Raw genomic sequence first — 27,402 nt, forward strand, 5'->3', positions numbered from 1 at the left:
CAACAGTGTCCCTAATTTGCTGGGAAGTGGCGGTGCGGTCCCCTACGGCACTGCGTAGGATCCTACAGTCTTGGCGTGCATCCGTGCGTCGCTGCGGTCCGGTCCCAGGTCGACGGGCACGTGCACCTTCCGCCGACCACTGGCGACGACATCGATCTACTGTGGAGACCTCACGCCCCACGTGTTGAGCAATTCGGCGGTATGTCCACCTGGCCTCTCGCATGCCCACTATACGCTCAAAGTCCGTCAATTGCACATACGGTTCACGTCCACGCTGTCGCGGCATGCTACCAGTGTTAAAGACTGCGATGGAGCTCCGTATGCCACGGAAAACTGGCTGACACTGACGGCGGCGGTGCACAAATGCTGCGCAGCTAGCCCCATTCGATGGCCAACACTGCGGTTCCTGGTGTGTCCGCTGTGCCGTGCGTGTGATCATTGCTTGTACAGCCCTCTCGCAGTGTGTGATGCAAGTATGGTGGGTCTGACACACCGGTGTCAATGTGTTCTTTTTTCCATTTCCAGGAGTGTATTTTACAACAGCATCTATAGCATCAATTGTTGACACGCTTTTTCTAAAAATCATATTAAGATCCACTAATAATTCCTATATTATCAAAGTAATCAGATAATTGTTTGTAAATTGTGCATTCCAGAACTTCAGAAAAAGATGGGACTATGGAAATTGGCCGGTAACTTGAGGCACAGTCTTTATCCCCTTTTTTATAAACTCGAACTACCCTAGACAGTTTAATCTCATCAGGAAAATATCCTTCAGCTAGACATTTGTTTATACAATGTGTTAAGGGGTACACTATACTACCTACAACTTAATTCAGTATGTTACAGGATAAGTCATATTTGTCTACACTGTCTGATGATTTTAACTGTTTCACTATTCTTAATACAAAATCTGGTGAGGCCTCAGAGAAACTGGAGATACTTGTATTTGTTGATGATCAACAACTATTTTTTGACAGTAAATGTGAGCTGATTTCAGGTTTAGCAATACTACTTCCTACATCTTAAACTGATTTAACAAAATAATCATTGAATTTTTGGGGAGAAATATTAATTGGAACATTTCTTTCATCTTTGCAACACTATTAACTTCCAAGCAGCTTTGCACTTGTTGGTGGATTTCTCAGTACTTCTGAGATTGTGTGCTTTTTTGGCTTCTATGATTGCTTTTTTATATTCATTCCTTCTTGTAATATAGGCTAGTTTATCTTGATTAGTCTTCAATCTACAATAGACATTGTGCAACAACATAACTTGGTTTTTCAGAGTGGTCTGTTTTTCTGTATACCACATATTGTCTTTTTGAAACTTTATTTTTCAGGACTTGATCAGTTAGGCCTACTTTAAATTTCTTTGTTGGAATGCGGCCACTAAAGTGTGCCAAAAATACTTTAAAAAAACTTATCAAATAATATATTTGCTGACAAATCATTACATAGTCACAGCAGTTAAGTTTTTCCGACCTTTTGTGTTTACTTCTTGCCAATTCAGATAAATAATACTGGTGCAAGTTGCCGGACTCGTCATTATTAACTTCACAAACTGTAATGAGACACTGAAATCTATTTCTTAATGGAACTTTAAAATTGTTTGAACCAGGTTTAGGTTTTGCATGCTTTGGTTCATTTTGCCCCTGAAATTGCAAAGTTCTTTAAGTGGTGGATCAGACAGGCTTTTAGCCATATTTTCCAACAACTGAACAGATTCTCTTGTTGCTTTCAGTTCATTCTGCAGTGTTTCTAGTACTATAAGTTCACAATTTGCACGGTACATTTCAGTTGCAGCCAAAAATCTGTTACTTTGTTCCACAAGCACATGAAAGGTTTTCTTGATTTATTTTCACAAAGCAATGTGAGTGATACCATGATCACCAAACATGTTCTAATACCACTTGACACAACTTTGTCACATAATATGCACCTTATAGATGCTAAATACCCACAATTTACAGGGTGATTTATTACCACATCTATACTCACCAACCCAAATGACAGTTGTTACCTGCATTACGTGTGACAGATCACAAGCCATAGATGCAAGATAACAAACATACAAAACATTGCCATGCAGCAGTAAACAAACTGCACCACCACAGTTGTACATCCATGGGAGGAGTACATCTAGATATGATTTAAAGGGTGTGGAAAGATTAGCTGAGTGACTTGCAGAAAGTTTAAGGGGAACGACAAGCACATAAGATAAAATCCCCGTGTCTTGAAAGAAATTACAACAAACCAATAATGCAATAAATGTAACAGTTCCCAGAAAAATAAAATCAGTTCATCAGAATATTAAGGTGCTGAAAAACAAGGTAGATGAGCTTCTTGTATGACTAGTGATGTGGAAAATTCTGAAGTGATTGATGTTCTGTGCCTCTCTGAACACGTAACCACAGGAATACAGAAGTTAAATATAAGGGATTATAGACTAGCATCATTTTTATGTAAAGTGAACACAACAAGGAGCAACTGAAATAAGTGTAAAGGTTGGTAGCAGTAAAAAATATTGAATCAAGCAGTTTTTGTGTAGATCAAAACCTAGAAGTGTGTGCTTGTGAGTAGTTAAATGTAATTATTTATGGATCCCTAGGAAACTTTGTTATTTGTGAGGTTTCAGGTGCACTGTTCAGCAGACAAGAAGAAACAGTTAGTAGTTTGTGGAGATTTTATTTTAGATTTCTTAAAATATGACTCGAGAAATGAACTAGAATCATTATTGGTTGTTTCAATCTGATTTCAGTCGTTATTATCTGACTTGCATGCAACAAGGTAGGACCATGATTCATAAATTTTATAGACAGTGCTCAGGCTGACATTTAATGTATACCAAACTGTCAATGGACTATCTGATACTACGGATAAAAAGTGGAAATAAGCTATGTAGCACCTAGGAGCTCTGAGGGATTTTCATAGTAAGCAGTGAGGTTTATTAAAGAGAATAGGGCATAATGTTTAAAGAATAAGTTAAATGAGATGGTATGAGATGAGATGTATAGAGAAACAGATGCTAATATGTGAAATTAAATATACTGTATAGTAAGTTAGTCAATACTTGAAAGAATTCCTAAAAAGTTATCCAGAAAGCCAAGTAACCCATGGATAACTAAAGGGATTAAAATCACTGTAAGAGAAAATGAGATGCTTTTATATGCACTAGAATAACTCAAGATCTGAGTACTGCATTCTACAAAAAGTAATGTATTATTTTAATGAAAGATTATAAATGTCCCAACAAAAATTGACAATGCAGGTGATAAAATTAAAGCTGTATGGGATGTTGCCAAATGGGGGAGAGAAAAATCAGCCATTGTAAGAGATAACACTACAGTCACAACAACAATGACAAGAACAAAAACAACTACTGCCACCGAACTACGTGAGAAACCTGTGACTAATATTTCATAAATTGCAAGTATTTCTGACAACATAAAAATAGAAGCGAAATTAGGATTCAGTGGTTCCACTTAAGAAGCAAGAGCATGTACTGAAACTCTCATTCCACAAAATTTTAAGTAACTAGAAGCAGTTTGAACGCTGTTCACTCAAGTTAACATAATTATAAAGATTCCAAAAAGCAAAAGCTTATGTGGCATTGGTGGAATTTAAAACAGAATTCTGAAGTTTTCTGACATAACTATTAATGTCCTTACCACCCTTCTAACAGCCGTGTACCCCAAGTCTCTATAGGAACGGAATCTTCCAAATGATTGGAAAAGAGCACAGGTAGTTCCACTTTTCAAGAATGGTCATTGAGCAGATGCGCAAAACTATAGGGCTATATCTCGGACATAGATCTGTTTTAGAATTTTAGAACATGATTTTTTCTTGTGTATCATGTCATTTCCAGAAACCCAGAATCTACTCCGTAGGAATCGACGTGGATTTCAGAAACAGCAATTGTGAGAGACCCAACTCGCTTTATTTGTTCATGAGACCCAGAAAATATTAGGTACAGACTCCCAGGTAGATGCCATTTTCCTTGACTTCCGGAAGGCGTTAGATGCAGTTCCGTACTGTCACCTGATAAACAAAGTAAGAGCCTATGGAATATCAGACCAGGTGTGTAGCTGGATTGAAGAGCTTTCAGCAAACAGTATACAGCATGTTGTTTATATTGGAGAGACGTCTACAGATGTTAAAGTAACCTCTGGCGTGCCACAGGGAGTGTTATGGGACCATTGCTATATATATATGATGATGTAAATAAAATAGAAAGAAACTTCCACATGGGAAAAATATATTAAAAACAAAGATTCCAAGACTTACCAAGCGGGAAAGCGCCGGCAGACAGGCACAATGAACAAAACACACAAACACACACACAGAATTACTAGCTTTTGCAACCGATGGTTGCTTCTTCAGGAAGGAGAGGGAAAGACGAAAGGATGTGGGTTTTAAGGGAGAGGGTAAGGAGTCATTCCAATCCCGGGAGCGGAAAGACTTCCCTTAGGGGGAAAAAAAGGACAGGTGTGCACGCGCACGTGCACGCGCACGTGCACGCGCACGCGCACAGACACAAGCCGTGTGTATGTGCGTGTGTGTGTGCGTGTGTGCGAGTGTACACCTGTCCTTTTTTTTTCCCCCTAAGGGAAGTCTTTCCGCTCCCAGGATTGGAATGTCAATGAACAAAACACACACACAGAATTACTAGCTTTCGCAAGCGATGGTTGTTTCTTCAGGAAGGAGAGGGAAAGACGAAAGGATGTGGGTTTTAAGGGAGAGGGTAAGGAGTCACTCCAATCCCGGGAGCGGAAAGACTTACCTTAGGGGGAAAAAAGAATAGGTATACATTTGCGCTCACACGCACACATCCATCCACACATACACAGATACAAGCAGACATTTGTAAAGGCAAAGATTTTGGGCAGAGATGTCAGTCAAGGCGGAAGTACAGAGACAAAGATGTTGTTGAAAGACAGGTGAGGTATGAGCGGCGGCAACTTGAAATTAGCGGACGTTGAGGCCTGGTGGATAACGAGAATAGAGGATATACTGAAGGGCAAGTTCCCATCTCCAGAGTTCTGACAGGTTAGTGTTAGTGGGAAGTATCCAGATAACCCGGACGGTGTAACACTGTGCCAAGATGTGCTGACCGTGCACCAAGGCATGTTTAGCCACAGGGTGATCCTCATTACCAACAAACACTGTCTGCCTGTGTCCATTCATGCGAAAGGACAGTTTGTTGCTGGTCATTCCCACATAGAAAGCTTCACAGTGTAGGCAGGTCCGTTGGTAAATCACGTGGGTGCTTTCACACGTGGCTCTGCCTTTGATCGTGTACACCTTCCGGGTTACAGGACTGGTGGTGGTGGTGGTGGTGGTGGTGGTGGTGGTGGTGGTGGTGGTGGTGGGAGGGTGCATAGGACAGGTTTTACACCGGGGGTTACAAGGGTAGGAGCCAGAAGGTAGGGAAGGTGGTTTGGGGATTTCATAGGGATGAACCAAGCGGTTACGAAGGTTAGGTGGACGGCTGAAAGACACTCGTGGTGGAGTGGGGAGGATTTCATGAAGGATGGATCTCATTTCAGGGCAGGATTTGAGGAAGTCACATCCCTGCTGGAGAGCCACATTCAGAATCTGATCCAGTCCCCGAAAGTATCCTGTCACAAGTGGGGCACTTTTGTGGATCTTCTGTAGGAGGTTCTGGGTTTGAGGGGATGAGGAAGTGGCTCTGGTTATTTGCTTCTCTACCAGGTCGGGAGGGTAGTTGCGGGATGCGAAACCTGTTTTCAGGTTGTTGGTGTAATGGTTCAGGGATTCAGGACTGGAGCAGTTTCGTTTGCCATGAAGGCCTAGGCTGTAGGGAAGGGACCGTTTGATATGGAATGGGTGGCAGCTGTCTAAATGGAGGTACTGTTGCTTGTTGGTGGGTTTGATGTGGACGGACGTGTGAAGCTGGCCATTGGACAGATGGAGGTCAATGTTAAGGAAAGTGGAACGGGATTTGGAGTAGGACCAGGTGAATCTGATGGAACCAGAGGAGTTGAGGTTGGAGAGGAAATTTTGGAGTTCTTCTTCGCTGTGAGTCCAGATCATGAAGATGTCATCAATTAATCTGTACCAAACTTTGGATTGGCAGGCCTGGGTAACCAAGAAGGCTTCCTCTAAGCGACCCATGAATAGGTTGGCGTACGAGGGGGCCATCCTGGTACCCATGGCTGTTCCCTTTAATTGTTGGTATGTCTGACCTTCAAAAGTGAAGAAGTTGTGGGTCAGGATGAAGCTGGCTAAGGTAATGAGGAAAGAGGTTTTAGGTAGGATGGCAGGTGATTGGCGTGAAAGGAAGTGCTCCATCGCAGCGAGGCCCTGGACGTGCGGAATATTTGTGTGTAAGGAAGTGGCATCAATGGTTACAAGGATGGTTTCCGGGGGTAACAGATTGGGTAAGGATTCCAGGCGTTCGAGAAAGTGGTTGGTGTCTTTGATGAAGGATGGGAGACTGCATGTAATGGGTTGAAGGTGTTGAGCTACGTAGGCAAAGATACATTCTGTGGGGGCTTGGTAACCAGCTACAATGGGGCGGCCTGGATGTTTGGGTTTGTGAATTTTAGGAAGACGGTAGAAGGTAGGGGTGCAGGAGGATCCACCTTTCTGTGAAGTTTGTGGCATGCCACTTTCAGTTCAGCATATTGTGGCTACGTGTGTCCTGTATACTGATAATAGGGCAGCCCTTGGTTTCACCGGAGATCTGCCCACCATCCTTGTAGATACCAGTACCAGTGTTAACAGAGTGGTGAAATTTTGTGAACTATCGGGCCTCATCCCTAAACTGGCGGGGAAGGGTGGGCGGCAGACTTTAGTATGTTATAAATTGCTCTGCATATGGGGTCAGCCTTCGTCCACACCCATGAGATTTCCTGTTTATTTTCTGTCAGGGCACTGATGACCATGATGTTGAGTGCCCCCTCAACCTAACTCATCATCATCATCATCATCATCATCATCATCATCTTTCACTGGGCTGTAACTCATCAAAATCCTAATGCCAGGTACCAAGTTAATAGTTTGGTGTGATGTCTTTCAGCAGATATCAGGGCTCTCATTTTACCAAAAGTTCGCAAAGCTGCTTTCAACAATGTGTGACAACCAGGAGTGAACATGACTGTTAAGGTATTGACTGACCATTTTGTGTAGTCACTGGTTAAAAATATAGCTCATGCTTGGGCTCATTCATGTGATCAGTGCCAGCAATGTGAAGTAGAATGACACATACAGACCAAAAACGAGCAGATGACGCTCTCCAGCAAGATTTGTCCACACCCACATCAATGTCATAGGCCCCCTTTCACCTTCTGAGGGCTACAGATGCCTTTCTAAAGTGGTGGACAGATATGTTTGACTGGCATAAGCCACACCCATCAGACATTTCTATCCAGAAATCTGTAAGACCTTCGTCACCACCTGGATAGTACAGTTTGGTTGCCCCTCTGTTTCACTGCAGATCAGGGCTGGCAAATTGAATCTATATTGTTCCAAGAATTGTCAAAGTTGTATGGTTTTCAGTGTCACTGTGCAATAAGCTACCATCTTGCAAGCAATGGTATGATAGAAAGGTGGAAGCTAACATGTGCCAATGCAAGAAATGTATGGAGGCCCTTCTCTTGGTCCTTTTAGACCTTTGCAAAGTGTACAAACTGGATATTGGAGTATCATTAGCAGAAATGGTGTTTGAGAAACCATTACGTATTCCAGCACATTATTCACACCTGTACTGCTCCCACAGACAGTAGAATTAACACAATTGGTGCAAAAGACATGTACATGAAGTTCAGGCAGAACTGAACAATGAAGAAATAGCCTGTTATATATTTTGTAACCTTCTGAATGCATTTGGCTCTCAAAACTGTGCTTAACCAATGAGAGTTACAGCATTAACAACATCTTTTTTTGCTTCAATGTAGCCTCACCTTCATATCACAAAATAGATGGTGTTATTGATATAATGTTTTATTTTCAAAATAACTATTTCAGAATAGGCAAACCTCACGTATGGGTCCCACAAAGATCAGCACTGTGTCCAGTCTTGTTCTTAAGCTGGATAAGTGATCTTCAAATGAATTTAAAGGGTAGGTCAAAAACAATAATGTGTGTGTTGTGTCCATGAATGATGAAACAGTAAATAACAGAAGGCATGAATAATCAATAGGATTTGTTCCTGTACAACTGAAGGCAATGAAACAGAACAATGCAATACTTTAATAACTGTGCTAACGCTACACCTGGAATGGCATTCAGCAAAGTCCTTGGATGAACCTGATGGCTTGAGTGCTGTGTATTGGTAGCCCCTGTATAGTCCAGTTCAAGGTGTAGTTGGTAATCCAGATGAGGGCAAACTGTGTGGTGTGAAGTTGAGGTGTCAGCAACTGTGAAGTCCAAGAGAAGACTACTGAGCAAGATGGTGCATCTACTTATGCAGCCCTAGCAGCATAGTGATATGCCTGTCATCAATGAGTGTATGATGGCATGGCACAGTGTGATTTGTGCAGCACTGTCATATAGCTATTTTATTTGTGTATCCCAACCATCCATTGCTATGTTATCACAAAGACAGCTATGTACGTATGCTGTTCCTGCACTGTCCTGCTAGGTGGAACTGCACATGAGCCAGGACTGGCTGGCTGTAGGCTGTGAGACATGTAACTTGTAGGCATGTTGCAGCAAGTATCATCCATGGTGTAGGCAGTGATGCTGTCAAACTCCTCTCTCCAACCTCATCATGGTGGTGTACTGTGAGGGCCACAGCAAATATTGGGGGGGGGGGGGGGGGGGTTGAGCTGTAGGCAGCATGATGATGAGAGACCAGGGGATGGGTACAGACATAGCTAGCCCACATTCCAGCATTTGCTACGCACACTCCCTGAAATACCAGAGGAAGCATGTGCCTGCTGCTCGTTCTAGTGTGAGCAATTCCATGATGGCATAGGCAAGTCTAGGTGCTTGGGTGTCTCAGTAGGCATCTGCAAAGAGAACCGTGGCTGTGGCTGTGGCTGGAAGAGCAGGAGGTGTGACATCAGTGGTTGTGATTGCAGTGATGACGATGATTGGCTGTGACCCACTGTGGGGAACTGCCATGGGAGAAACTGCATGCTTGAACAGTCTCTGGACCAGAAAGATCTTCAGCAGGATTGGGAATAGTACAAGAGTGCAGCTGATTCTGGTTTCTGTTGAGGTGTCCTGACCCAGCCTGAATGACAGGTTGCTCTGCCTACAGATCTGACTAAATCCTATGTTGCCATTATAACCAGCAGTAAATACCCTGAAATACTCTTTGACAGTAGCCTGAAATTTGAAGAGAGCCAGAGGAGCACCTGGGGACTGACGGGTGGGGGGCTGGAGGAGATACAACATAGACTGGTGAGATTTGCTATGCAGAAATTCAGCTCAACTTATCTCACTGAGGTGTCATAAGATATGTTTATAAGAACAGGAGCAAAGCATTTTGTTTGGAATGAGATTGCCTTAACTTTGACAACTACACCTTCATGGTATGCACAAGTCATTTTGATTTACCATTCGATTGTGGTGTGAAAGTTGTTGATCTGACGTGGATGACACTGTTTCCCTAGAGAAGGACATAGATTCTGTTGAAGCCAATTGGGGACATTATCAGATATAATACTAGTTGGTAATACCGCTTGGCAGAATATAGTCACTAGGACTTGAATCATGCTGACTGATGTAGAATGCAGGGGAACCAGAAAAGGAAATTGGGAAATGGGACCACCATGATAAGCCATCACAAACACCAAAATAATCCTGCGAAATCAATGTTAATTCATTGCTAGGGGACATGTGATCAGAACCAGTCAAAAACCTGTTGGTGAGCAGTAGGCAGGTTCTCTACACATTCTTTGCAATAGGTGATAACATGTTCAATATCTTTTTTGGGGTGTGAAGAGACTCATTGAGAAGCTGCTTAATCCCAAGGAATGTTCCCAATGTTGGAGTTTTTGTACTATACAGGCAGGCACAGGTGGAATAAACAGGTGAAAGGCTTATGGTTTGCTAGCAGAAAAATTTTTGCCCATAAAGAAACTGATGAAACTTGGGAACAACCTAGATGATTGCCAGGGGTGCTTCCTCTCATTGACTATAATTCACCTGAACTAAGTTAAGCAGCTTCAATGTGAAAGCAATTGGGTGGTGCATGGTGCTGATCTTCTTGGATAGCACCACCCCAATGCTGTAGGAAGAGACATCTACAGTGAACAACACAGGTTTTGCAGGATAAAATTGGACAAGGCTTCTGTCACTAAGCAAACCTTTCTTTAGTGTCACTAAAGCCATTTTTTGCAGAGGCAACCAGACAAAGGCAAATGTTTTCTGCCTGACAGCATGTAAGGGAGCTGTTACCTGAGCAGCATTAGGGATGAATTGAAGATAACTTTACTGAGGACAGCCTGGAGTTCAGCAAGATTCTTCAGAGAAGGGATCTTCCGAATAGCTTCCAAGTGTTTGGTGGAAGGGCGAATGCCATGGAAGTTATCGACGTGACTAAGATATTTGATTTGGCTACAGAAAATTTCACATTTTTCTCAGTTGCATTGGGTCCTGCACTGATGAGGGCTTGGAAGATGCATTCCAGATTCTGGATTCCTGATGTGGTGGTGGTGGTGGTGGTGGTGGTGGTGGTGGTGGTGGTGGTGATCCAGATAATTGGAGCAAGAAGGGACATTTGACTCCAGTTGCTCTAAAAACTATTGGAATATGACCAGGGTAAATGCTGATACTGGAACATCCTAACTGTTCAGGGTGAGGGAGAGGTAAGTTATGAGTCCAGACTGTACGCTGATGGTGGACTTAGTCTGCACAAAAGTGAAGTTGTCCATTGGGTTTTCTGACAGTGAGGGGTGAGGCCCATTGACTGACAGAGACTGACATCATAACCCCCAAGGGAACATCTCAACTCTGCTACAACTTCCTCCCATATGGTGCAAGGGGGAGGGGGGGGGGGGGCATTTCATGTTTTAATGAATCATGAGTGGGTGAAAGTGTTTTGCCTTACCCAGAATCCTCAAAAAGTTGACATTATTGTCACAGTGCTTTGTGATGCTGTTATGGAGGATGTGGGCATTGTTCACTGCCACATTATCAGAGATTTGGAGGCTGAAGATATCAAAGGCACTGACACCAAAAATGTTTATACCATCATAAGGGTGAAGCATCATGACTGGAACTGGGGTAATTGTAGATCTGTCCTGCATCTGTAGAAGCTCTTTGCTGAGGAAAGTGATGTGATCCCCATTGTATGTGGTGAGAGACTATTTTGGAGCTTCAATTCATGGGGGGCCAAGCTGTTCAAATGTGCACCTTTTGATCAACGTAATGGAAGCTCCAGTATCCACATCCTTATTCTGAATATCTAGCTGAATGAAAAGTGTCTTTGGCTCTCACACAAGCAGAGGGATGTTGAGGGCAACTGACAACCTGGAATGATTCATGTGCAGTGGAAATGCTACAGCAGTTTGAATGTGGAATGACTTGTCATAAACTGACTTCAGGAATGCAGCATTATTGACATCAACTTTATGGACATTCACTGTTTCAGAACCATGAGTGTCCATGTTTACAGATGAGTTCTGTAATTTCTTCTAGAAAACTTCTTGGGTGTGCCCAATTGCTTTACAAAGGACACATTTGGTTTGGCAGAAATGACAAGCATCCCTATCTTGACAGACTTAGCACTGAGGGCAGGATTGCACATTGTCGTTATTAGGTGGCTGCAGGGGTGTTCCGTATTTTGCTTACAATGCCCTCTCTGGAGGAAACAAAGGAGGTGGCAATATTTCCTGCACTGTGGTGTCAGACAATTCCTATTCCTCAATTATACAAAAGACATACTCAAGGGGGGGGGGGGGGGGTCCAACAGTTCAAGGAATTCCACCCAAAGTCATGAATGAGTAATATTTTGAGCAATAGCATCCTGCAGGTACACACACAAATTTGCCCCGTAACTCGTGAGGAACTGCTGATAGGACTGTGTAGGTCGGTACTTGGTTTGAAAGGGCTTACAATGTGCAGTGGCGACCAATGCCAGGGAGTCAAAATACTTAACAAGAGCAGCAATGACATTGGGGAAAGGGACTGATTCGGGCTGATTCGGGCTGATTGGGGGTGGGGGGCTTGAAGCTTAATGAAAGTGCACAATTTTTCTACACCAACCAAAAATGTGAATGTTGAACATTATCCAACATGTTGTAGATCAAAAAATATTGACACAGCTGCAGTATGTATGTGACCCACACCTCTACGGCTTCATTGAAATTATAGAAAAGTGAAGCCGGTTGAAGTTCGTTGTCATCAGCTTGGTTGAAGCATTAAAGCATTGCTTCCTGCAGAAGCTGTTTGTCCTACAAAAACAATGTCACTCTGTCCATTACCTGAGCGAACTCCCCCCTGTGTGTCCGGGGGTTAGAATAGGCCCCAGGTATTCCTGCCTGTCGTAAGAGGCGACTAAAAGGAGTCCCTCCCCATCAAGGGGGTAGTTAGCGCCTGCGTCTGCAGACGGACGGTTTCACGACCTATATTTGCGTTCATTTTGGTTTTTCACTTCTGGTTTCTTCCTTCCTTTGGTTGGTTCCTTTCTTTGTTCTTCTCCATCTCACTGTCTTACTTACTCTTCTCCTTGCCTTCTTCTCCTTGCCTCCTTCTCCTTGCCTTCTTCTCCATGCCTTCTTCTCCATGCCTTCTTCTCCATGCCTTCTTCTCCATGCCTTCTTCTCCTTCTCTGGTCTCTGCCTTGGCATTTGAGACAGTCTGTCATTTCTTTCCCTCTCTCCTTTCTTTTTCCTCTTCTTCCTTCCTCCCAGTGCGTGCCTGAAGGTCGACCCACGCGGTCGCACGCGTAGCCAGTGACGGGGTAACGCGTAATTCCCCGCCCTGGGTAGACAAGTAAGGCACGCACGTACCCCCAGGTAAAGGCCAGGCCCAGGGAGGGGTGATTGCCTGAGCTGACACCTTCCGACCATGCCGATTGGTCCCTCCATCCGTTTCTCAGGAGGTGTGAAATGGGGTGTGAACAATCACCTAAGGCGGGAGTGCTCTCTGAGAGGGTCCCCACAAGGAAGGAGCGCGCCATCGGAGACGCTGGCAATCATGGGGGATTCCTCCACAATGGATTTCTCCTCTTCTTCTCTCTCGACTTCTGACCACAAACGGAAACTTGACCAGCCACCAGTGACAAAAGTACTACCGCCTGCCCCACAGTTCCTCGTAGTTTCTCGATCTGAGGACGGAAAGGATTTTTCCTCTGTCAACCCTATCGTTATCCAGAAGGGCATAGATGCCATAGCCGGATCAGTCAAGTCTTGTACCAGGTTGTGTAACGGTACCTTGTTACTAGAAACTGAGAGCGCCTCTCGACGGATCACTCGATGGATTGACTGAGCAGGGTGTGACGGCTGTCCATAGGGTCATGAAAAAGGTCAACAATGACACTTTTCTTGACCTTTGATAGTGTTCAGCTGCCATCGCGCATCAAAGCGGGCTATGAGGTTATTTCTGTTCGCCCCTATGTCCCGACACCTATGTGCTGCTACTAGTGTCAGCATTTTAATCACACTCTCCAGTCTTGTTCCAATGCGGCTACATGTGTGACTTGTGGCAGGGATGCCCATGAGGGTGACTGTCCACCTCCGTCTCCTCATTGTGTGAACTGTCATGGTGACCATGCAGCATCCTCCCGCGACTGTCCCATCTACAAGGAAGAACGCTGTATCCAAGAAATTCGGGTCAAAGAGAAAGTGTCCACCTCGGCTGCTTGCAAGCTATTTGCTAGTAGGAAGCACACATTGCTCCCAGCGGGGAAATACAGTACTGTCCTCACCTCTCCTCAGACTACCAGGGAGGTGGCGACGCAGACATGCGATCTGGCCTTCACCACTACAGTTCGGCCAGTGCTAAGATCGCACGGTCGACGTCTCCTCTTCCTCCCATCACCCCTCTGACACAAGCACCTTCCGCCAGGACGAAGACCCAGAAGTCAGATGCATGGGCCTTCAAGAAGGAACTATCTCGTGCAGACCTTCTACGTACCTCGAACTCTCAGCCATCGACCAATCCTTCGACAAAACGACCTTCCAAGAAGGCTCATAGGAAGCACAGTTCTCCTTCCCCGCCACGGCGCATTTCTTCTCCTGCGCCACCCAGCGGTTGCCGCCCCAGGCCGTCATCCATTTCGTCTGTCCGCATCGCTGGTAGCCGAACATCTGGCTGTTCACCAGCGGAGCAAGCTCCCCCTCCCGGCCATCTTCACAAGATGGTCGATGAACCTATAGAACAAATGGACGATGACTGTCCGCCTACTGCTAGCGGAGGCAGTGCTCGCTCGAAGCCAGGCCCTCAGCGGCCTTTGAGATACCCCTTCTTGAATCTTCTTCTTCTCACGATGGCACTTATTCACTGGAATATTCGCAGCATTCGCTCCAAACGAGAGGACTTGAAATTGCTGCTCCGCTTGCACCGTCTGCTCGTCGTAGCCCTCCAGGAAAAGAAAGCTAAGCCCATAAGATCAAATTGCCTTGGCACACTACACCTCTGTGCGTTTTGACCTATCCCCTGTGGCAGGTATTCCGGCTCATGGAGGGGTTATGTTGCTGGTCCAGGATGATATCTACTATGATCCCATCACATTGCACACCGGCCTGCAGGCAGTTATTGTCTGCATTACTCTCCCCACTTTTACATTTTCCATTTGTACCGTTTACACTCCATCATCGTCTACCGTTACCAGGGCAGACATGCTGCAAATTATTGCTCAGCTACCTGCACCATTTTTGTTAACTGGAGACTTCAATGCAACAATCCTCTTTGGGGCTCTCCGAATGGCTCCCTGTTAGCAGACGTTTTCAACTAGCTCAATCTTGTCTGCCTCAATACTGGCACCCCTACTTTCCTTTCAGACACCTCTCACACCTATTCCCATTTAGACCTCTCTGTATGTACTACCCAACTTGCATGCTGGTTTGAGTGATATGCGCTTTCTGATACATATTCGAGCGACGATCCATCTCCTGCATCATACCCCCTCTCCGTGCTCAACTAGTTGGAACATCTCCAAAGCAGACTTGGGGGCTCTTCTCTTCCAGGGTGACCTTTCAGGATCAAACCTTCACAAGCTGTGATAGTCAGGCCACACACCTCACGGAAGTCATTCTCACTGCAACTGAATATTCCATCCCTCACACTACTACTTCTCCACGTCGCGTACCGGTCCCCTGGTAGACTGCAGCATGTAGACGCTTTACGTGCTCGTCGACGTGCTTTACGCACCTTTAAATGCCACCCTACAGTGGCGAATTGTATCAATTATAAACGATTATGTGCGCAGTGTCTTCGTATTTTTAAAGAAAGCCAGCTGGGCTGCTTTCACAAGCACCTTCAACAGTTCTACTGCTTCTTCTGTTGTCTGGGGTAGCCTGCGCTGGCTATCTGGCACTAAGGTCCACTCACCAGTTTCTGGCTTGACGGTCACAAATGATGTCCTTGTGGCTCCTGAGGATATCTCCAATGCCGTCGGCCGCTTTTTCGCCGAGGTTTCGAGCTCCACTCATTACCCCTCTGCCTTCCTCCCCCGCAACAGGCAGAGGAGTCTCGGCCACCTAACTTCCATTCCTCTAATCGTGAAAGTTATAATGCCCCATTCACCATGCAAGAACTCGAAAATGCACTTGCCCAGTCATGGTCCTCCACTCCAGGGCCTGATTCTACTCATATTCAGATGCTGAAGAAACTTTCTCCTGTGGGTAAAGGTTTCCTTCTTTGTACTTATAATCGCATCTGGATTGAGGGACATGTTCCCGCATGCTGGCGCGAGTCTATTGTTGTACCGATTCCTAAGCCGGGGAAGGACAAGCACTTGCCTTCCAGTTATCGACCTATCTCGCTTACCAGCTGTGTCTGTAAGGTGATGGAGCGAATGGTTAACTCTTGTTTGGTTTGGCTGCTCAAATCTCGATGCCCACTTACCAATGTAGAATGTGGATTTTGTAGGCACCGCTCTGCTGTTGACCATCTGGTTACCTTGTCGATCTTCATTATGAATAACTTCTTGCGGAAGCACCTGACCGCGGCTGTGTTCTTTGATTTGGAGAAGGCTTAAGACACCTGTTGGAGGGCTGGCATTCTCCGCACCATGCATACATGGGGCTTTCGCGGTGGCCTCCCTCTTTTTATTCGTTCCTTTTTAATGGATCGACAGTTCAGGATACATGTGGGTTCTGTCCTGTCAGATACCTTTCGCCAGGAGAATATGGTGCCACAGGGCTCCGTTTTGAGCGTCGCTCTCTTCACCATAGCGATCAATCCAATAATAGATTGCCTCCCAGCTGATGTATCAGGTTCCCTTTTCGTGGACGATTTTACCATCTATTGCAGCACGCAGCGTACATGTTTCCTGGAGTGCTGTCTTCAGCGTTCTCTTGACCGTCTTTACTCCTGGAGTGTCGCCAATGGCTTCCGTTTTTCTGCCGAGAAAACGGTCTGTATTAACTTCTGGCGGTACAAAGAGTTTCTCCCACCGTCCTTACGACTTGGTTCCGTTGCTCTCCCATTCGTGGAGACAACAAAATTTTTAGGTCTTACATTTGACAGGAAACTTAGTTGGTCTCCACATGTATCATATTTGGCTGCCCGTTGTACCCGTTCTCTAAATGTCCTCCGTGTTCTCAGTGGCACATCGTGGGGAGCAGATCGAACTGTCCTACTTCGCCTATATCGGTCGATTGTCCGCTCCAAGCTGGATTATGTGTGCTTTGTATACTCCTCTGCACGGCCGTCCATTTTACGCTGCCTCAATTCCATACAACATCGGGGTTTACGGCTTGCGATCGGAGCATTTTATACTAGTCCCGTCGAGAGTCTTCATGCTGAAGCCGGTGAATTGCCACTCACCTACCGGCGCAATATACTGCTTTGTCGTTACGCCTGTTGGCTACTGTCAATGCCCGACCACCCATCGTATCGTTCCTTTTTTGACGACTCTCTCGACCGTCAATACTGGTTGTATGTCTCTGCCCTGCTACCCCCTGGAGTTCGCTTTCATCGCCTATTTCATTGATTTTTCACTCCATGCAACCTTCAGAGTGGGCGAGAGCCACATGCCACCTTGGCTCCAGGCTCAGGTACGCATTCACCTTGACCTCAGCTCGCTCCCATAGGAGGTTACCCCCGGTTCGGTATACCACTCCCGTTTTGTCGAACTTAATTCAAAGTTCATTAATATGACCTTCATTTATACAGATGGCTCTAAGACCAATGACGGGGTCGGGTGTTCTTTTATTGTCGGGGCACAAAGTTTCAAATACCGGCTACATGGCCGTTGTTCGGTCCTCACAGCTGAGCTCTTTGCCCTCTACCAGGCTGTTCTTCATGTCTGCCGCCACTGACATTCTGCTTATGTCATCTGCTCAGATTCTCTGAGCGCCATCCAGAGCCTCAATGATCCGTATCCGGTTTACCGTTAATGCACTGGATCCAATGCTCTCTTCAGCAGCTGGTGGACGACGGGTCTCCAGTTAGCTTTATGTGGTTTCCTGGCCATGTCGGTATCCCTGGGAACGAAGCTGCAGATGCCGCGGCCAAGGCTGCGGTCCTCCAGCCTCGGTCGGCTTCTTGTTGTGTCCCTTCATCAGATTGTAGCATGGTCATTTGTCGGCACATTTTATCGCTGTGGCATGCCGATTGGGCTGCACTTATGGACAACAACCCAAGATGTAAAGATCAACACTGTCTGCTCTGGAAACAAAAAATAATTCTACAATGATCCTCCATCAGATGTGATTGGACACAGGGCTGGAAAGTGTGCACATGCCATCATGTAGAAAACAGAAACTAACACAATAACCATCCTCTGACACAACTACTTTGATGTATCTATAAATGATGAAACAACAAAAGCATATGGTAATCAACAAGTTTTATTCCTCTACAAGTGAAGACAGAAAAACAGAACAGAAAACATTAAAATACTTCAATAACTGATCTTGTGCCACCACTGGATGATGATCAGCAAATTTCATAGATAAACCTAAAGGTTCAAGTGCCAATTAGTAGTAGTAGTAGTAGTAGTAGTAGTAGTCCCTGAATAGTCCAGTTCCAGGCATAGTCAATAGATAGAATTTGGGTGTGAATTCCAAGCTGAGGCTGCTAAGTGAGATGATGTGTGTGCTTTTAAAGCCTTGGCAGCATAGGGCTATTTCCACTGTTAATGAGATTGGTGGTGTGGCACAGCATATTTGGTGCAGTACAGCTGTGTAGCTATTTGCTTTAGGTACAACAGTGGGGTCCTGCTGTGTTACTGTGAAGGCTGAACTGCTCAGCTAGGATATGCAGAGTATGAGTAAGGAATGTCTGGCTGTAGGGTATGTGATGTGACCTGTGGACACGTGGTGGCAAGGGCCGTGGTATAGGCAGTGATGGCACTACAGTTTTCTTATGACATGAACATACTAATCAAGAGTCCAAACTCAACCGTAGCAGATATAAGTTGAATGTTAGCTGAACAGGCCTAAAAGTGGCCCACAATCAACTGTTTCTTAGTCTAGTGACAACTTGGGTTATGCATTTAGAAACAAAAGCAATAAAGACCTGTAAGCACTACAAGTAAACAGTCTCTCACTAAATGGAACACACTGTGTAAAATTCCTTCGTGTCCACTTGGATAACAAACTTAAATTGTCAGTGTGCAGATCAACTAATCCAGGAGCTCAGTTAACAGTGTTTTAGCCTTGAAAGTGTATCTCATTGAGATGACCAAAAGACAAGGGTGTTGGTTTATTTTTATATACACTTCCTGTTACCAATTCAAGAGAAAACTAAAATTTCTGATTAACCACTTTTCCTACAAATTACCTGAATATCTACACTGAAGGATTGGAAATGGTCTATTAGCAAACCAGCAAGAAGCAATTTTTATTATGAAGCTGCATGACAGTTAGTAAAGTACTGTAAACAGGGCTCAGTAATCATAGATGCAGGTAACTTCAGGTATTTCTGTTTAAGAATATCATTGCATTAAAGTAAATATTAAATTACCAGTAGCAGTTAAATGGTAGCTACTTAGTATAAAAGAGGAGGCAGCAGCTTATTCAAAGTAATGATTTTCCTTTAAAATAATTTTAATAAATTTATCAGGCTGGTGTTCTTTGATGGTCAACACAGTATATGGATTAACTCTGTACAGTTTCCTTATCTTTTGCTAATGTATACCTTGATTCATTCCATGGTCCTTAAGGTTACCTCCGTAAGGGGGATCTGTGAAATATAAATGAATGAATGAACGAATGAGTGTCGCGTTGCGTCACATTGCGGTTGTCATCACTGTTGGAGTGTTTGTCACAATACTGTCTGTTAAACCTGGCAAACAACGAGTCCCATCATGGAGGAATATAATATTTGACCATGGCTAACAGGCAGGCAGCACTTAATGGTTTCATTGCAATCCATCTACTTTCAATCTAGCTCTCACATTTTTTGGCCAAGAGTTTAATGCATTATCAGAGAGAGCAAAGTACATTCATTGTAATAATCCTTACAATTTATCACCTGCATCAGAAAATATATGGTTGCTGATGAAAAACGAAGTAAACTACTTATTATTTCAGAAGTAATCACTGCAAGTGTCCATACATTAATTCTTGGAAGAAAGTAATTATGATACATAACCTGAAATAATACTGGTGATGGGGATAGTGCCAGATATTTAGCTTCTGTGCTGAGGCTGAGGAAAACCTTTTACCGTAGGTGGAATTTCCTCATAGTGCCATGTGTATGCAATTTCCATTTTCTTCCACAGTACTCAGCCCTTAATCTTCATATGTGAACACATGTATGTAAATTTCTGATGTTCAGTATGATCATCTAGTATTAGAGAAGGAACAGTGTGTAATCTGATGGTTAATGTTTTAATACAAAATTGAGCAAATATCTTGCCTGGTTGGAATTGAGGTCCAGACTGGGTTTGAAATTGACAAAACTCAAGAAATTTTTAAATACATCTTTTCTGTATATTTAGGTGAACATCAAAGATATCTATACCGATGGCTGTAAATGGCTATTCATTAGTTACTCCTGATACTGCCTTGAGAGTTCAACTACCAGATGAATCTGCGGTCTTTAGTAGTAGTAGTAGTAGTAGTAGTAGTAGTAGTACATGTTGCTTCTGCTGCTGTTGTTGTAATTTGTTCATCCAGTGACAATGTACATTGTATGGATTTCTTAATGTAGAGCTTATGCAATTCTAAAGGCAGTGGAGCAGATGAGGTGGAACAGACTAATTATTTTCTCATTTGCTCCAGTTCTCTAAATCTCCGACAAACCATTTAGCAACTGTACTCAGCAGACAAAGTATTACAAAGAGTGCAAATACCTTTCACATAAAACAGGGTATAGGAAAGTAAGTATCATGGTTGTGATGTACCAGCATTGAAGAGTCGGAAGCAAGTGCAAAAGCTATATGCCACTAGCCATGGGAGGAAAAACACATCATCACAAAAGCACCTGCCTCTTGATTTGGTAGTGTGGGGCAATGAGACTTCCTCTTAAAATATAATAATTTATGAACATCAGCTCCCTTCCTCTCCTCCCCCAAAATTCATTCATAGTGGCTTTAATTTGCATTTCTTTTAAGGAAATAATGGGGCAGGAGTGAAGACCGTAATTAGATCTAAATTTGAGTTGCCCCAGTAGTGTTACACTATCTGATGATGCCTGCTTGCGAAGGTATTTGAAATGTGGGTACATAATTATGCACAACACTCAACAAACATGAAAAACATTACAGAAACTGACATTGGTTGTGAAAGCCTACATACTTTCTGATAGTTTGCTTCAAAAATATGCATTATGTTTGTGTATTATCCATTTGTTACAACAACAATAAATAATGAAGACCTCAATCAAGAGCTAATTAAACTAGATTCTAAGAACCCTCCCCCAGGGGCTCGCCGCTCTTTGGCATGCTCGTACTCAGCTACCATGGGACCCCAGCCTTTGCAGCATCTTTTCCCTTCCATGCTGTAATTCTATCCTCTCGTTGTTTTTTCCCATCCCTTGTTGAACATGTCTGGGCTGTTTTTGGAAATGTATTCTGTAGCACGCTCACCACTGTTTTTCATTCCTTTTTTCTGTCTTTGTTTGCCTTCTCCTGTCCTTCCTCCACTTTGGAATTTGAGCTTCTTCTTCTTCTTCTTCTTCTTCTTCTTCTTCTTCTTCTTCTCCTCCTCCTCCTCCTCCTCCTCCTCCCTCCTGTGTGCTGCTGAAGGCTGGCCAATCCATCTGATGTGTAACAGGTGGCTGGGCAATGCATAATTCCAAGCCCCAGGTTGACAGGAAGGGTTTGCATGTAGCCCCTGGTACAGACGAGGCCCAGGGAGGAGTGATTGCCTGAGCTACCACCTTCCAAAATTGCCAATTGGTCTACGTCAGGTGTTCAGGAAAAGTGACCTGAAGTGTGAAAAATCACCTAATGTGGATGTTTCCTCTTCTGGATGGGTCCTCCAGTTGGAAGGAACATGCCATTGCAGACGGTGGCAATGACGGGGGATATTCTCACAATGATTCAATCACCTTCACACTCAACAACTACTATACGTAAATGGAATGAGGCTAACAATTCAATGGCCCTCCCAGCTGCACCACAGTTCCTTGTGGTTTTACATACTGAAACAAGTCATTCCTTTGCTACAGTCTGTCTGTTACTTAGAAAGGTGTTAAATCCTGCTCTTGTTTATGCAGTGGCACTTTGGCTTTGGAGACTACTTCCGATTCTCAAACACAACTACTGCTTACAAGCTTTACTCCTCCATGGCTATCCTGTTTGTGTTGAGGCCCATCAGTTGCTGAATCCTTCCTGTGGTGGTATTTGCACTAGGCTGTTTGATGGTCTGACTGTGGCAGAAATACAAATGTACCTCTCTGATCAGGATGTTATTGCAGTCCATCAGGTTACGACAAAGCAGATGAATCCTTAGTGTGCACATGCATTCTTTGCCTCACTTTTGAGTCATTCTACCATCAAAGATCAAAGAAGGCTATGAAGTTATCACAGTTTATCTTTAGCATGCTGTGTCCCAATCCCTTGGTGGACTGAGTTGTCACATGATACAATTTGCATACGGAGATGTGCTATCTGTGTTTTTAACCATTGCATTCATTATAAACAGTTGCATGCACAGTGTCATCACATTCTTTTGGATAGCAAAATAGCTAGCTGGATTTCATTCACTAGTTCTTTTAACATTTCCACACCCTCTTTGTTGGATCAAAGACCACGAATGTTCCATTGGAGGCGAGTCGTGGCAAGGAAGAAAAGAAGGGATGTCACTTCTGCGGCTGCTAAGTGCAGCCATTGAAGACTTGCTGCTACAGGGCACAGAAGCAGGAGGATACTGCTCCATGAGGTCTACAGAAGCCTTGGCATTCTCCTTCTATCACACTGCAGAGTCCAAGGCAGAAAAATTGTTGGTGGTGCATACTGGCAACTCAGAGATCGGCCAGGCAAGGGTATTATGTGGTGACATCATTGTAGATGATCTCCAAGTCGGCAAAAGAGAAGACAGTTTGCCTTTGTTTGGCTTCTTGGAGCCTCTCTGGTTGACAGGGGGGAACTCGAATGTTGATTGGCTGGAAGGATATAGGACATCTGGACAGGAGTGTTCCTTCTATCTTCTGTTCTATCTGGCCTGCTGGTTGCATAGCAGGTGAATTCACCCCATGAGACCACTTTGAGCTCTAATATTTCCTGGTCCATTTGACCTCCCCCCCCCCCCCCTTTCCCTCGAGGACAGCACTATTCCATCTCATGGGCAAGTCAGGCTGCTGCTGCTACAGGATGATGTTTGTAGTCAACCCATCTCCCTCACTACCTGCCATAAACTTGTTGCTCTTCGCGTTTTCCTTCCTTATTTGACCTTTTATCTTTGTACCGTTTACATTCTTTAGTCATTCCATGTCACCTGAGCAGAATTTATTCAGCTTATTGGGCAGCTACCTGACCCCTTTCTGCTGCTTGGTGACTTTAATGTGCACCATCCCCTTTGGGGTTCTCTCAGAACCTGAGAGGTGCCTTCTTGTCCGCGCCCGGTAGCTGAGTGGTCAGCGTGACACTGTCAATCCTAAGGGCCTGGGTTCGATTCCCGGCTGGATTGGAGATTTTCTCTGCTCAGGGACTGGGTGTTGTGTTGTTGTCCTAATGATCATCATTATTTCATTCTCATCAATGTGCAGGCCGCCGAAGTGGTGTCAACTTGAAAGACCTGCACCAGGCGTACGGTCTAGCCGACGGGAGGCCCTAGCCACACGACATTTCATTTTCAGGTGCCTTCTTGGCTGACTATCTCAATCAACTTAACTTCTTCTGCCTTAACACAAAAGCACCCACATCCCTTTCAGACTCCACATATACCTATTCCGATTTGGACATATCCTCCCACACTGCCCAGCTTGCTCATCATCTCAAGTGGTCTGTTTTCTCTGACACACACTCAAGCAACCATTTCCCGTGTGCTGTCCATTTCCTGACTCTTACCTCAACCACAGGCACACCCAAATGGGAGCTTACTAAGGCTTTACTCCTCCCTGGCAACCTTCAACAAACAACATTTTTCCATCTGTGATGACCAGTAGAATATCTTACAAAAGTTATCTGCACCACAGCAGAACGCTCCACTTCTCGCACTTCCTCTTTAGCATGCTGTGTCTCAATCCCTTGGTGGACTGAGTTGTGGGACAATGCAATTTGCACATGGAGACATGTTCTCTGTGATTTTAACCACCATCCTATGATGGCAAACTAGATTAATTATAAACAGTTGCATGCACAGTGTTGTCGCATTCTTTGGGATAGCAAAATATCTAGCTGGATTTCATTCACTAGTTCTTTTAACATTTCCGCTCCCTCTTCTGTTAAGTGGGCCAATCTCTGATGGCTCTCTGGGACAAAGATACATTCCCCAATTTCCAGCCTGACAGAGATTTCGAGCTCCTCCCACTATCACCCTGTCTTCCTCCATTGGAAACGAGCAGGAGTCTTGGGCGATACACCTCTCTTCTCAGAATCAAAAATGCTACAATGCTCCCTTTACTATAAGGGAGTTATATCATGCTCTCACTTCATCCTGATCCTCCACCCCAGGGCCAGACAATGTTCACATTCAGATGTTGCAGCAACTTTCTTTTGCATGCAAGCACTTCCTGCTTCATACGTACAAGTGCATCTGGGCAGAGTGGACATTTCCAAGACGCTGGCATGAAGCCGTTGTCATACCCATATCTAAGCTTGGCTAGGACAAACACCTTCCTTCTAGCTACTGCCCCATTTCTCTCACCAGCTGTGTTTGCTGGGTGATGGAACATGTGATTCATGTCCAGCTAGTATGGTGGCCTAAGTCTTGCAATTTACTAAACACTGTACAGTGTGGATTTAGAGCACACTATTCTAATCATCTCGTCATTTTGCCCACCCATGTCACGAATGGTTTTCTGTGGGAATCCCTGACTGTGGGCTATGTTTTTTGATTTGGAGAAGACCTACGACACCTGCTGGAGGACTGGTATCCTTTGTACTTTGTACATGTGGGGCTTCTGTGGCCACATGCTCAGTTTCCTGCAGGAATTTTTAAAAGACCAAGTTTTCGAGGTACATGTAGGTTCTTCCTTGTCAGACACCTTTATCTAGGAAAACAGTGTGGTTCAGGATTCCATCCTGGGCACTGTCATCTTTGCTAGTGTCATTACCACTATAAAGGCCTGTGTCCCACTGGGCATCTCCTGCTCCATTTTCCTTGATGGTTTGGCCATCTATTGCACTTGTCAAATGGCTCTGAGCACTACGGGACTTAACATCTGAGGTCATCAGTCCCCTAGAACTTAGAACTACTTAAACCTAAAGACATCACACACATCCATGTCCGAGGCAGGATTCAAACCTGCGACCGTAGCAGTCAGGCAGTTCCAGACTGGCAGCCTACTGTACGCAGTCCACCAGCATCCTGTGTGTCATCAGTGGTACTTCCTGAGGAGCAGATCAAGCAGATCAAACTGTCCTCTTGTCCCTAGAAAACTATGGGTGATTGGTTTATGCATCTGCATGTCCATTACTTTTATGATGTCTCAAAACTATCCACCATTGTGGCAGACGTTTGACAACTGGTTCCTTTTACACTAGCCTGTATGGGTGTCTGTACGCAGAAACTGCAGAACTACTGCTGTGGTACCACTGTGACTTTCTCCTGATTTGTCTGCGATGCATGGCCACCCATCCTATGCTTCCTTTTTTGATGATTCTGTTGATCATCAGTATGGGGCATGTCCCTCTTCTCTGTTACCACCTGGAGTTCACTTTAGACTCTTGCTCTGGCAGCTTAACTTCATGCTACCTGCAACTTTCCCAATGGGTGGAAACCCTTCACCAACTTGGCTTTGTATGATGGTCCATGTTCACCTTAGCCTTCATTCACTTACTAAGGACAAAACTCCAGTCTCACTCTATTGCCTTCAGTTTCACGATCTCCGTACAGAACTTCGCGATAGTGCTTTCGTGTTTAGCGATCGCTCTGATTGACTGTATTGTTGGGTGTGCCTTCATCATTGGCACCGATGTTTTTCAGTATGGGCTTCTGGAAAACCGCTCAGTATTTACAGCAGAGCTCTTCACCCTGTATCAGGCCGCGCAGTACATCCGGAAACACAAGCTTTTCAGTTGTCACCTGCTCTGACACTCTTAGCGCCTTTCGAAGCCTTATGTGCTGTACACCATTCATCCCTTGGTGCAACAGTTCCAGGAAAGCTGACACTTGCTCCCTGTTGATGGAGCCACTGTGATGGTTACGTGGGTTCCTGGTTACATCAATCTGACAGGAGATGAGGCCACTGATGCTGTACCTCAGCCCACTAGTTCTTACATTCCCTCTGATGATATCCATGTTGCCGACCCTCTCGTCATGAGGAGATCATTTTAGCAAGGTTGAGTATTGGGCACTGTCTTTTCAGCCATTGCCATTTGCTAAGTGGTGCTCCCCCACCAGTTTGAACTCATTACACTCAACCACTGACTGTCCATCATTTCCTGACAGAACACTTTTTTTTCCCCCAACCACTTACATTCTCATTTTTGTTTGTGTTCTGAGTTATTGGCCATTTTAGTGAATGACACATTGCTTATTGACCACATTTTCTTTTTATCCATTGTAGCAATATGGCAAAGCCCATTTAATTTTTAGTTCATGACCTCCATTTCTCTATGGTGTATTTTATAGATGTTTCTCCATGTCCGTTTTTCAGCTGTCTTCTCTTCCATCAATTGGGATTCATGTGATGTCATTTTTAACTTTTTTCTGTGTTTTCACGTTCTATGATTCTGACATGGGGGCATATGTTCGCTGTTGTTTTTGTGGCCTAAAACAATACAATAGATTCTAAGGAATGCTCATTTAAGTTGTATTAAAATATAATATGCTTTCTGTTGCAGAAGCAAAGAAGATATTTCCACATGGAATCGTTTAGTGGCATCTGTGAAAGCACGGATAACTGTTGCTGAAGTTGTTGAGGGAGTTAAATCAGATGCTTTACTTACATTTGACTTTTTGGTTCTGTTAATAATTGCAGGGTAGGTTTTATTCATCTGATAGTGTTAAGAAAGCAGAACTGAAAGATGAAATCAATAAAATGGGCAAATTACTTCATAAGTTGGTATTTTATTTACATGTAAGGGTTCGTCTGTAGTGATTATACACTCCTGGAAATTGAAATAAGAACACCGTGAATTCATTGTCCCAGGAAGGGGAAACTTTATTGACACATTCCTGGGGTCAGATACATCACATGATCACACTGACAGAACCATAGGCACATAGACACAGGGAACAGAGCATGCACAATGTCGGCACTAGTACAGTGTATATCCACCTTTCGCAGCAATGCAGGCTGCTATTCTCCCATGGAGACGCTCGTAGAGATGCTTGATGTAGTCCTGTGGAACGGCTTGCCATGCCATTTCCACCTGGCGCCTCAGTTGGACCAGCGTTCATGCTGGACGTGCAGACCGCGTGAGATGACGCTTCATCCAGTCCCAAACATGCTCAATGGGGGACAGATCCGGAGATCTTGCTGGCCAGGGTAGTTGACTTACACCTTCTAGAGCACGTTGGGTGGCACGGGATACATGCGGACGTGCATTGTCCTGCTGGAACAGCAAGTTCCCTTGCCGGTCTAGGAATGGTAGAACGATGGGTTCGATGACGGTTTGGATGTACCGTGCACTATTCAATGCCCCTCGACGATCACCAGAGGTGTACGGCCGGTGTAGGAGATCGCTCCCCACACCATGATGCCGGGTGTTGGCCCTGTGTGCCTCGGTCGTATGCAGTCCTGATTGTGGCGCTCACCT

At 44.6% G+C, this 27,402-nt stretch overlaps 1 protein-coding gene across 2 annotated transcripts in view; it reads left to right on the top strand.

The window, feature by feature from the left end:
- The window catches only part of LOC126356028 (uncharacterized), a 200,561-nt gene that overhangs the window by 90,935 nt on the left and 82,224 nt on the right, over window positions 1-27,402 (top strand). For both annotated transcript variants that reach the window (XM_050006681.1, XM_050006682.1), the window contains exon 5: window positions 26,485-26,622. In XM_050006681.1, coding sequence (XP_049862638.1) covers window positions 26,485-26,622 — 138 coding nt within the window. The remainder of the gene's footprint in view (window positions 1-26,484; window positions 26,623-27,402) is intronic.

Source organism: Schistocerca gregaria, chromosome 3 (assembly GCF_023897955.1).
Source record: "Schistocerca gregaria isolate iqSchGreg1 chromosome 3, iqSchGreg1.2, whole genome shotgun sequence".
NCBI classification, from domain to species: domain Eukaryota; kingdom Metazoa; phylum Arthropoda; class Insecta; order Orthoptera; family Acrididae; genus Schistocerca; species Schistocerca gregaria.